Below are 12,661 nucleotides of genomic sequence, written 5' to 3'. Positions count from 1 at the left end.
AGAATTTTTTAAAATCTGACTTTCAAATTTGTGCCCTGAATTTTATCTGGAGCCAACCCAGGCCCCTTGCACCCATCCCCCTGTTCTTGCCATCCTCACCCTCATCCATTCCTGGAGGGGGAGAAAGGAAGTGGGGACAGCTGGCCTTGCAGTGGGGCAATGCAACGGCCCCCGGGCTTGGGGCTATAAGAGGGCCAGGTGGGTGCAGGGGGCAGAGACACCGGAGCCCCTGCTCAACCATGACCCAAAGCTGCAGACCCTCCGGCCCTGCCCTGGCCTCCATCCTGCTGACCGTGCTGCTGGGTGGTAAGTGGAGCCACACGCCTGTCCATCCACCCGTCCCTGGTCATCCATTCCTGCTTCTCCACTTACGCCCTTGACTTAAGTGGTTCCCTTCTCACGGGAAGGGGTGGCTGGGATGAGGAGACCATTTCCAGAGGAGGAGACTGAGGTTCAGAGTGGTGAGGGGCCCAGGGAATCCAGCGGGGGCGGGTCAGTGGGCAGGCTCTGGGGACTCCAAAGCCAAATGAAGCCCAGTTCCAGCTGTGCCCTGGCAGGAGGCGGTGGCAGGCCCCTCTTTCCTCTCCGTACCTCAGTTTCCTCATCTGGCAACAAGCACGAAAGAGTCCTGACCCAGAGGTTCTGGGTGGGAGTTCCAGGGCCAGCCGGCCCAGTGGGGTAGGGCTCCTCCATGACACTCACCACCACGCTCCCCCTGACTGTCTCCAGGCCCCGTGCTGGCCTCCAAGATCGTGGGTGGCCGGCGGGCGCAGCCCCACGCGTGGCCCTTCATGGTGTCCCTGCAGCGGCGTGGAGGCCACTTCTGTGGCGGCACCCTGGTGGCCCCGAACTTCGTCATGTCGGCCGCGCACTGTGTGAATGGCATGTGAGTGACTCCCGGGCATGCCTTCCCTCTTCCCTCCATTCCCACGTCTGTCAAAGCGAGTCGGGGTGGCGGGGGTGGGGAGTGAGACCAGGGTGTGGGCCCCTCCGGGCGCCCCCGTTAATGCACCTTCTGCACCAGGCCGAAGCGCCGGCATTCAGCCCAGGAGCCCAAAGATCTGTCCTGGGTGGTGAGGCCCCCCGTGGGCCTGGCCTGGGCTCGGCTGAGCTCTGGGGTTTCTCTCCCACCCCCAAACCCAAGAGCCACCTCGAATCACCTCCTGCACCCGCTTTGCTGCAGAAACTTCCAGACAGTGCAGGTGGTGCTGGGGGCGCACAACCTGGGCCGGCGTGAGCCCACCAGGCAGCTGTTCAGCGTCCAGCAAGTCTTTGAAAACGGCTTCGATGCCCAGCAGCTGCTGAATGACATCGTGCTTCTGCAGGTGGGAGGCCAGCCGGGCGGCCGAGGGGTGCCTGGGGCGGGGAAGGGATGCCCACGCGGGTGTAAAGGCCTGGGGCCTGAGGCGCGGGGCGGGCAAAGCAGGGGCGGTGGGCCGCGGGCCACACCTGGCTCTAACGGGCAGGTCATCTCTGTGCCTCCGTCTCCACCTGTGTGACCTGGGAGATCAGTCCCACCTGGCAGGGTTGTTGAGAGCGTGAACAAGAGGATGCAGAGGGCAGGGACAGTCCCCGTCTTTGTGAAATGGGGCAAAGTTCCCCACATTCAGACTGGGGGAGGCTGGAGGGAGAAACGTCCCTCCCCCACGGCTTGCGGAGCTACAGTTACTCTCTGTCGTGCTCCAGACAAGGGCTTTGTTGTTGGTGTTGCCCACAGTTTGGTACCTACTGTTCACTGCACTCAAGACACGTTCAAGTTCACCCTGAGCCACTGTGGTTGCATCTCCTGCACAAACGGGGACACGGACGCTCAGGGTGGGGAGCATCTGGCAGGTGGCCATGCTGGCAGGTGGCCATGCTGCTCCATAAAATCCCAGAACTGTCCTGGGGCCTCCGATGGGGAAACAGGCCCAGGACGGGGAGGTCGGCACCCGCTGCCCCATGTGACCCTTTGATGCTCTGTCTTGCCCACTGCAGCTCAACGGGTCAGCCACCATCAACGCCAATGTGCAGGTGGCCAGCCTGCCTGAGCAGGGCCAAGGTGTGGGTAACGGGGTACAGTGCCTGGCCATGGGATGGGGTCGGCTGGGCACAAACCAGCCGCCACCCAGAATCCTCCAGCAGCTCAACGTGACCGTGGTGACATCCCTCTGCCGCCCCACGAACGTGTGCACCCTGGTGCCCCGCCGCCGCGCGGGCATCTGCTTTGTGAGTACCTGCCCCCCCCCCAGCACCCACCCCCTCCTACCCGGCCACAGCAGCCAGGACGGCAAGCCAGATGCCAGGAGGACTTCCCGACCCCGAAGGGAGGCGGGCGGGGGGCCCCGGGAGCCCAGCCCCCTAACCTCACCTGGCCCGTACAGGGGGACTCCGGCGGGCCCCTGGTCTGCAACGGGCTGATCCACGGGATCGACTCCTTCATCAGAGGGAGCTGTGGCTCCGGCTTCTTCCCAGACGCCTTTGCCCCCGTCGCGCAGTACGCAAGCTGGATCAACTCCATCATCCGCAGCCACAGCGGCCGCCCGCCTCTCCACCCCGCGGGCCCTGCAAGTAGGAGCCACTAGAAAGGGCTGCCCCAGTCACCCCACCCCACCTGCCCCTGGCCGGGCCCATCCATGCTGCCTTATGCAGCATCTGGCAGAATAAAAACCTTCTCTGTTTTGTAGAATGTGTCTGGGTGTTTGTTGGTTGTGCAATTGGAGATTGAAAGTAGTTAGGAGAACAGATCCAGAGACAGAGCAGCATCGATCAGACCGTCAAACCTCAGAGCAGCGGTTCTCAACCTGTGGGTCGCGACCCCTTTGGGGGTCGAAAGACCCTTTCACAGGGGTTGCCTAAGACCATCGGAAAACACAGATATAATTACATATTGTTTTTGTGATTCATCACTATGCTTTAATTATGTTCAATTTGTAACAATGAAATTGGGGGTCACCACAACATGAGGAACTGTACTAAAGGGTCGCGGCATGAGGAAGGTTGAGAACCACTGCCTCAGAGGGAAGGTAGGGGAGGGTGGGGGTAAGGGGGAGAGATCAACCAAAGGACTTATATGCAAGCATATAGGCCTAACCAATGGACACAGACAACAGGGGGGTGAGGGCATGAGTGGGGAGATGGGGGGTAATGTGGGGATAAATCAATAAAGAAATTAAAAAGAAAAAGTAATCAGGAGAGTGTTTGGGGCATCTCACAAGTATGCTGCCACCAGGTGGCAGCAAAACCAGGGCATTGGGGTCAGAAGTTCCTTCCCCTCCTGGCACAAAAGGATGCCACTTGCCATTTCTGGCTTCCCTCCTGTAAAACACATTCACACATGATTAAGTTAGAGTTACAAGTGGCCATGACACAAGTCGCTGTAGCAGGTGTTTGCTGAGTGCTCACCGGGTGCAGGAATCAACCTCAGTCTTCGCAAGTGTTGGCTCATCTCCGGCCCCTGCGGCGGGTCCCCTCAGTGCCATGTGTTACAGAGAAGAAGTGGAGGTGCAGAGAGGCGAAGCCCTTCTCAGGAGCCTGAGTTCGAGTCCCGGCTCTGACTTTGGGCAACTTGGCGGCTGCCTCTGAACCTCTGCTTCCCTGCGGGGAGGAGTGAGTGCTGTCTGGGAAGGGTGCAGCCAGGGACTGGGGTTTCACTGGTGACAGAGACAAGCCCTCCCCCAACTCCCCAGCCCTTTGTTCTGACAAGTGGGGAGGCGCAGAGCACAAGATTCCCAAGGCATCCCCCAGCCTCGGTGGGAGTTGCTGCCCTGGCAGGGGGGGGGGGGCGGGGGGCGGGGGGGAACATAACTGACTTGTACCCTCTTTCGTCTTCCTGGTCCCATGAGGAGCCCTCTGGGGCCACGGGTGGGGACCACAGCAGACATGGCCTCTGCCATCATGCAGCCTAGAGTCTGACGATGGGGGAGGAGATAGTCACCCAAGCAAACAAATAAATGAGCAGAGTAACAATAGGTAACACCCCAACACACACACACCCCAACACACACACACCATGAGTTTGGGATAAATCTTTCCCTCTCTGCCCCCTGGTCCCAAACGCCCTCCCTCTGGAGCTCAGCCTCTGGGTTCCCCTCGGGGTCTCTGCCTTGGCTGTTTGCTCTGCCGGCAGGCGCTCCCCTTACCCAGCCGCCCCCAAGTGCCAGCTGCTCAGGAAGGTGCCTAGCTCCCCTGCTTTTCCCACTTAATACTATACCCAGGCGGCCTTCCCTTGTCCACACGACATCTGGAGATGTTCAGGGTTGTTTATGGAACCACACCATCTTCCTAGGTCATTTCCAAATTTTGTTGCAATTTTGAACATTCTTACATAATCCGGACTCCCATCTCCTCATGGGCATTCATTCAGAACTTCTGATTTTCATAAGGAAACTGTTAGGACCTAACAGATCCCATTTGTTATTTTCTATTCTTTTGTATACGTATGAAATAATCTGCTGTGAGGAGATTAAAAAAAAAAAAAGGAGGGGAAAGTATTGTGCACTGTTCCCACTGGGGATATTCAAGGTCTGCCCCACCCCTCTGGTCCCAGCACCTGCCGCCACCTTTCTTCTCTTCAGAACCTGGGAGGGGGCCTGTGATCCAAGCTCAGCCAAGCAGAGGCAGCCTGAGGACACTGGTGTCACGGGGAATTGGAGCAGGAGCCCACAGAGCCACTGGGCTGAGTCTGGGGTTCCTGGGGCCACAACAGGGGAGCCTGGTGAGGAGAGAAGCCATCCAGGAGGAAGGGGGAAACTAGCAGCAAAGACCTGACATTGTTCAAGGCGCCTGGGTCGAGCCACACCTGAAGGCAGACCTGAGCTTCCCATTAAAATTTCCTTGTTGAAGGCACAGTCTTTCCAGCTGCCCCTACACAGCACCTTTCCAACATTCCACTGGTTGGGGTGTCAGGACCCAGAGGCACAGCAATGGCGACAAGGTGTAGGGTGACCCTATTTCCTCCCCCACCCAGCTGCCTCTCCAAGTTGGAGAAGGAAGACAAAGGAGGGAGGTGCAGAAAAAAGAAAAGAAAAACACGAGGAAGTGGGTTGTTTACACGCTGTGGCCTTCAGCGGCTGTTGTGAAACTTGAGGGCTGGAAGGACACTGTGGGAGACTTGGCTGGGGGGCTCAGGGGGCTCCATCCCTCAGCTCTGCTCCTGCATCCCGAGGGGTTGCTCCCCACACCAGGGTCCCCTCTGGGCTAGGTACCCAGAGGCAGGAGGCAGCCCTCATGGTGCAAAGTCCAGCAGACAAGGTGGGCGGAAGCAGACTGGCGGGCTCCCCTTGACCCAGCTGGGCCACTGCCATTGGGCAGATAGGGCCAGTGGGAGCCGCCCCGCCTCCCCCTCTCATAAGAGTGTCCCAGGGCCCCGCCTTGGTCAGTGTTGAGGCCACAGCAGCACCATGACAGACCTCTCCGTGCGCCTGGCGGCTCTGATCCTTCTAGGAGTGGCCCTGTGTGGTGAGAGTGGACCTGGGACTGGGCTGACAGCAGGGGGGCACCAGCCTGCGGGGTGGTCAGCCATGGGGCCCCCTCCATCAGGCAGAAAGGACTGTCCCCCAGCCCCACTAGATAGGCAGAAAGGGGGCAGCGCCCAGGCTCTGGAAGTCTGGGGATTCTCAAAACTTGGGTCTGAAATGCAAGCTTTCCCCGCAGTCAGAACGCGCAGCCCGCATGTTCAGTGGCTGCCAGGAGTGTTGATTTGGTCTACCTCACTTTTCTCATGTTTAAATCAAAACTGTTAGGCTCAGTATATAGAATGGAACTTGCCCGGGACCCTGCTACTCCCTATTTATTGTTCCCCCAGGCAGCTGAATTTATGACCCTGGGGTGGGGGCTCCAATGATGAAATTCCAGGTCTGAGGGGGGCTGGGGTGGCCTGAGGGGGCCTCTGAGGGCTGGGCTGCCGTCACCCGTGGAGTCCTCATGCCCACCTGCCTGCACCCAGCGGCACAGCCCCGGGGCCGGATCCTGGGCGGCAGCGAGGCCAAGCCGCACGAGCGGCCCTACATGGCGTCGGTGCAGGTGAACGGCACGCACGTGTGCGGCGGCTTCCTGGTGGCTGAGCAGTGGGTGCTGAGCGCAGCGCACTGCCTGGAGGACGTGTGAGTGGTGGTGGCGGTGGTGGTGGGGGGACACGGAGCCGGGGAAGTGACTGGGGTTGGGGGTGGGGACGTGGATCTGACATGGACCCCTGCCCCAGCTCCAGGCCCAATGAGACGGTGACGGTGCTTCTAGGCGCGCACTCCCTGTCGCAACCTGAACTCTCCAAGCGCCGGTATAATGTGTCCCGAGCAGTGCTCCACCCGGGCAGCCGCCCGGAAACCATCGACCACGACCTCCTTCTGCTGCAGGTCGGCCAAGCCTGGCTGCACGCGACCCCCAACCCTGATGCCCACCTCCCCCTGCCGGTCCCACAGCGTCTAGCCACAGTCCCTCCTGCTGCATACTCTCCCTGCAGCCCTGACACCCGCCTCACCCCGCCCGCAGCTGTCTGAGAACGCCACTCTGGGCCCCGCCGTGACGCTCCTGCCCTGGCAGCACGAGGACCGCGAGGTGGCCGCTGGCACGCGCTGCGACGTGGCCGGCTGGGGCATAGTGAGCCACACGGGCCGCCGGCCCGACCGCCTGCAATACGTGGTCCTGCCCGTGATGGACCGAGCAACCTGCAACCAGCGCATATACCACGACGGCACCATCACTGAGCGCATGATGTGCGCCGAGAGCCACCGCCGGGACAGCTGCAAGGTGTGGGGTGGGGCGGGGCCGGGGGACCAGGGCCAGCTGAAGAGGGGCGGCCATGAGGGTGAGGGCCATAGGGCGGGGCCTCCGGGAGGTGGGCCCATAGGAGGGGTGGGGCTGGGAGAGGGCGGGGCATTGGAGTGTGGGGTTTGGAGGGCAGGGACTTAGTGGATGGGGCCTGCGGTGGGGGGTGGGGCCTGGGGAGATTGACACACGGGGGGCGGGGAGTCAGGTTTGGGCTGGAGGGAGGAGCGGGATTTGCAGGGGTCGAGCTCCGGCGTGACACTGGAGAGCGTGGGGACTCTTGGGTTGTTGGGGGGGGGATAAACACCCCCTCACGGCCCTTTCTCACATAGGGTGACTCTGGGGGCCCTCTGGTGTGCAACGGCGTGGCCGAAGGCGTGGTCACCTCAGGATCCCGCGTGTGTGGCAACCGCAAGAAGCCAGGCATCTACACCCGGGTGGGGAGCTACACGGCCTGGATCGATAGCGTTATGGACGGAGGCGCGGTCTCCGAAGGAGAGCCTGAGGGGCAGGGTCACCCGGAGCAATAAAGCCATTCACCATTCACTCCTGCATCCCATCAGACTTTATTCTCATTTTTTTCTCTTTCTATTTTGTTTATTCATTCGTTTTAAGATTCCACATATACGTGAAACTATATGGTACTTGTCTTTCTCTGTCTGACTTGTTTAACTTAGCATAATACCCTCTCGGACTAGGTCCATCCATGCTGTTGCGAATAACAAGAGTTCATTCTCTCTCGTGGCTGAGTAATGTTCCATTGTACATGCATCACATTTTCTTCATACGTTTGTCGATCGATGGACGCTTAGGTTGTTTCATATTTGGCTATTGTAGATAATGCTGCAATGAACACAGGGATATAAATGTCTTCAGCTAAATACCCAGAATGCGGGGCCATCCGGCAGCTCTATTTTTAATGTGAGGAAATTCCATCCGGTTTTCTATAGTGGCTATATCAGTTTACAATCCCACCAACAGTGCCCGAGGATTCCCTTTTCTCCACACCTCACCAACACTTGCTGTTTGTTGATTTATTATTATTTTTTAAAAATCCTGTTACAACCACTTTCTTGAATTGATTTTAGAGAGGCAGGAAAGGGGGAGAGAGAGAGAAACATCAGTGTGAGAGAAAAGCATGGATTGATTGCCTCCCATATGCGCCCCTGGGAATCAAACCTGTGACCTTCGGGGGAATGGGGCAACTCTCCAACCAACGGAGCCACACTGGCCAGGGCCTGTTTGTTGATTTATTGATGGGAGCCATTCTGACAGGTATAAGGTGGTATCTCATTGTGTTGTTTGGGGTTTTTTTAATCTTCACCCAAGGAGTGAGGATATTTTCCCACTGATTCTTTTATTTTTTATTTTTTTAAAAACATTTCTATTGATTTCAGGGAGGAAGGGACAAGGAGAGAGAGATAGAAACATCAATGATGAGAGAGAATCACTGATTGGCTGCCCCTTGACTGGAATTGAACCTGGGACCCTTCAATCCGCAGGCCAGCGCTCTATCCACCTAGACAAACCGGCCAGGGCTCCATTGATTCTTTTAGAGAGAGTGAAAGAGAGGAGGGGGGGGAGAGAGAGAGAGAGAGAGGAACATCAATGTGAGAGAGACACACCTATTGGTTGCCTCCCACACTCACCCCAACAGGGGAGGGGGGAGGCAGAGATGGAACCTGCAACCCAGGTATGTGCCCTTGACTAGAAATAGAACCTGAGACCTTCCCTTGTGCAGGCCAACATTCTAACCACTGAACCACGCTGGCCAGGGCTTTTATTTTGGTTTTGATTCACATTGATGATTAGTGACACTGAGCATCTTCATATGTCCGTTGGCCATCTGTATGTTCTTTCTGGAGAAATTATTATTTAGGTCTTCTGCCAAATTTTTAATTGGATTGTTTATTTTATGATGTTGAGTTATATGAGTTCTTTACATATTTTGAATATTAATCCCTTATCAGATAAATCATTTTCAAGTATGTTCTTCCATTCAGTAAGTTGTCTTTTTTGTTGTTGATGGTTTCCTTTGCTGTGCAAAACTTGTTTTTGTTTTGTTTTGTTTTGTTTTGTTTTGTTTTGTTAATTCTCATTCGAGGATATTTTCCCATTGATTTTTAGAAAGAGTGGAAGTGAGAGGGAGAGACAGAGAGAAACATCGCTGTGAGAGAGACACTTTGATTGGTTGCCTCTTGCATGCACCCCGACCAGGGCTGGGGAACCTGCAACCATGGTACATGCCTTGACCGGAATTGAACCCGGGACCGTTCACTCCACGGGCCAACATTCACTGAGCCAAACCGGCTAGGGCTGCAACACTTTTTAGCTTGATGTAGTACCGTGTTTATTTTTTCTTTTGTTTTTCTTACCAGGGGGAACATATCCAAAAAGATATTGATAAGAGTGTTGTAAAAGAGTTTACTGCCTATGTCTTCTAATTTTATGATTTGGGGTTGTACATTTTAGTCTTTAATCCATTTTGAATTTATTTTTGTGAGAAATCAGCTGATAGCCTTATGGGATTTCCTTTGTATGTAATTCTTTTTTTCCCTCTTGCTGCCTTGAAAATAGTCTCTTTATCTTTAACTTTTGCCATTTTAACTACAACATGTCTTGGTGGGGTCTCTTTGGATTCATCTTGTTTGGAACTCTCTGTGCTTCCTGCACCATGATATCTGCTTCCTTTCCCAGGTTAGGAAAGTTTTCAGCCATTATTTCCTTTAAAAAAATTATTAGAGAGAAATACATTGATTGTTGTTCCTCTTATTTATTATTCATGCATTCATTGGTTGATTCTTGTATGTGCCCTGCAGACCAGAGATTGAACCTGCAACCTTGGCATATCCAGAAGACACTCTAACCATTTAAGCTACCTGGCCCTGGCCCAGCCATTATATCTTTAAGTAAAGTCTCGTTGTTTTCTTTCTTTCTTCTCCTTTTGGGATCTCTATAATGTGAATGTCGGAGTGCTTGATGCTATCCCAGAAGTCCCTTAAACTATCCTTGTGTTTTTCTTTTTTTTTTTTTTAATTAAATCTTTATTGTTCAGATTATTACATTTGTTCCTTTTTTCCCCCCCCATAACTCCCCTCCTCCCAGTTCCCGCCCCACCCTCCGCCCTCACTCCCCACCCACTGTCCTCATCCATAGGTGCACGATTTTTGTCCAGTCTCTTCCCACATCTCCCACACCCCTTTCCCCCCCAAGAATAGTCAGTCCATTCCCTTTCTATGTCCCTGATTCTATTATAATCAACAGTTCATTCTGTTCATCAGATTATTTATTCACTTGATTCTTTTTTTTTTTTAAATATATTTTATTGATTTTTTTACAGAGAGGAAGGGAGAGAGATAGAGAGTTAGAAACATCGATGAGAGAGAAACATCAATCAGCTGCCTCCTGCACATCTCCTACTGGGGATATGCCCGCAACCCAGGTACATGCCCTTGACCGGAATCGAACCTGGGACCTTTCAGTCCGCAGGCCGACGCTCTATCCACTGAGCCAAACCGGTTTCGGCATTCACTTGATTCTTAGATTCACTTGTTGATAGATGTATATTTGTTGTTCATAATTTGTATCTTTACCTTTTTCTTCCTCTTCCTCTTCTTAAAGGATACCTTTCAGCATTTCATATAATCCTGGTTTGGTGGTGATGAACTCCTTTAGCTTTTCCTTATCTGTGAAGCTCTTTATCTGACCTTCAATTCTGAATGATAGCTTTGCTGGATAAAGTAATCTTGGTTGTAGGTTCTTGGTATTCATCACTTTGAATATTTCTTGCCACTCCCTTCTGGCCTGCAAAGTTTCTGTTGAGAAATCAGCTGACAGTCGTATGGGTATTCCCTTGTAGGTAACTGAGTTTCTTTCTCTTGCTGTTTTTAAGATTCTCTCTTTATCTTTTGCTCTTGGCATTTTAATTATGATGTGTCTTGGTGTGGTCCTCTTTGGATTCCTTTTGTTTGGGGTTCTCCGCGCTTCTTGGACCTGTAAGTCCATTTCTTTCACCAGGTGGGGGAAGTTTTCTGTCATTATTTCTTCAAATAGGTTTTCAATATCTTGCTCTCTCTCATCTTCTGGCACCCCTATAATTCTGATGTTGGTACGCTTGAAGCTGTCCCAGAGGCTCCTTACACTATCCTCACATTTTTGGATTCTTTTTTCATTTTGCTTTTCCGGTTGGATGTTTTTTGCTTCCTCGCATTTCAAATCATTGACTTGATTCTTGCGCTCCTCTGGTCTGCTGTCGGGCGTCTGTATAATATTCGTTATTTCAGTCCGTGTGTGCTTAATTTCTAGTTGGTTCCCCAATATAAGATCGAGGGTCTTATTAGTTTTCGTGTAGATCTCATTAAGTTTATCGGCAGCTTCTAAACAGTTCTTGAGAGACCTTAAAAGTGTGGTTCTGAACTCTATTTCTTCCATTGACAATTTTGTCCTGTTTCTTTGTCTCCGCATTTTGTTATGCTTCTTTGGTGCACCCCCTAGTGGTCTTTGTTCGCAGTCTTATAGATAAATCTTGATTGTTGTAGCTAATTCCAGGGAGGGTTTGACCTCCAGGCCAAGTGGCTATGAGAATCAGCTGTGTCAGCAGTGAGAGAACTTCTGTCCTCTAGGGAGGTGCTAATCTAGCCTTTGCCTGAGGCTATCCGGCAAATGCCTCTGTGCAGGGCTTGGGTAGGGCGGGCCACACAGGATCAACAGGGTGGGCCGGAGAGAGCAGTTATGGCGGCTCTCAGTCCTGTCCCCAGGGGCTCTGCCTCTCTGAGTCCCAGCACCCGCTGCAAAGCTCGGAGAGAAAGCTGCACTCGCTCTGACAGAAGCCAGACAGTCCGCTTCTTCCGTTTGAGCCTGGGTCCCTAAAGACTCGCCTGTATCTGGAGCTCAGAGTCTGCGACTCCCTCCCGATTGAAAACAACAACCGCGCCCTCCGCCGCCAGCCCGCTCCTCGCACTCCGCACCTCAGAATTTGACTTCAGCACTGCGCCTCCTCTGAGTGTCCGTGTGCGTTTCTCTTTCCTCCTAGTTGTAGGACTTCCACTCAGCCAGCGTTCCTGTGGTTCTGGGTGATGTCCGTTCCGTGTTTTAGTTTCACTTTTGAAGTAGTTGTTCAAAGCAGCAAACTCCGGCTTTAACCTATGCCGCCATCTTGGTTCTCCTATCCTTGTGTTTTTCAATTATTTTTTTCTTCTGTTCTGAATGGTTGTTTTCCACTAGTCTGTCTTCCAGGCCACTGAGCCATTCTTCTGTGTTAGCTAATCTGCTGTTAATTCCTGCTAATGTGGTTTTCATTTCACAGATTATTATAACCACCTGACGTTTGTAGGAAAATTAGCTATAATTTCATGCTGAAGTTGCTAGAGGGCCAGACCATTATAAATGTCTGAATAGCACAACATACCTAAGTATCGTTGCTGATCAAGTTCATCCTATCATATTGATGGCGTATCCCAATGGAGATGGCTTCTTCCAACAAGACAATGTGCCATGCCACAGTGCTCGTATTGTGCAGGAATGGTTTCAAGAACACGAGGGAGACTTTACCTTGCTTAGCTGGTCCCCACAATCACCAGATCTCAATCCAATTGAGCATTTGTGGGACGAAGTTAAAAGAGCCATCAGGCAGCTGGTTCCACAACCATCAAATCTCACAGAACTGGCCAAAACCGGTTTGGCTCAGTGGATAGAGCGTCGGCCTGCGGACTGAAGGGTCCCGGGTTCGATTCCGGTCAAGGGCATGTGCCTGGGTTGCGGGCACATCCCTGGTGGGGGATGTGTAGGAGGCGGCTGATCGATGTTTCTCTCTCATCGATGTTTCTGACTCTCTCTCTCTCTCTCTCTCTCTCTCTCTCTCTCTCTCTCTCCCTTCCTCTCTGTAAAAAATCAATAAAATATATTTTAAAAAAAAATC

At 53.3% G+C, this 12,661-nt stretch overlaps 2 protein-coding genes across 2 annotated transcripts; both read left to right on the top strand.

Moving 5' to 3' along the window:
• Positions 1-220: 220 nt before the first annotated feature.
• ELANE (elastase, neutrophil expressed) lies at positions 221-2,668 on the top strand. Its single transcript, XM_059695265.1, has 5 exons — positions 221-306; positions 730-886; positions 1,184-1,325; positions 1,978-2,208; positions 2,364-2,668. Exons 1-5 carry the CDS (start codon positions 240-242, stop codon positions 2,562-2,564), a joined length of 798 nt encoding a protein of 265 aa, XP_059551248.1. The 5' UTR covers positions 221-239; the 3' UTR covers positions 2,565-2,668.
• Positions 2,669-5,287: 2,619 nt separating this feature from the next.
• On the top strand, positions 5,288-8,732 carry CFD (complement factor D). Its single transcript, XM_059697425.1, has 5 exons — positions 5,288-5,439; positions 5,927-6,083; positions 6,182-6,332; positions 6,469-6,726; positions 7,077-8,732. The coding sequence occupies exons 1-5, from the start codon at positions 5,382-5,384 to the stop codon at positions 7,272-7,274; spliced, it is 822 nt and encodes a 273-aa protein (XP_059553408.1). The 5' UTR covers positions 5,288-5,381; the 3' UTR covers positions 7,275-8,732.
• The last annotated feature ends 3,929 nt before the right edge of the window (positions 8,733-12,661 follow it).

Source organism: Myotis daubentonii, chromosome 5 (assembly GCF_963259705.1).
Source record: "Myotis daubentonii chromosome 5, mMyoDau2.1, whole genome shotgun sequence".
Lineage (NCBI taxonomy): Eukaryota > Metazoa > Chordata > Mammalia > Chiroptera > Vespertilionidae > Myotis > Myotis daubentonii.
The sequence above is the reverse complement of the archived record's forward strand: the minus strand, read 5'-3'. Positions and strand labels throughout refer to the sequence as shown.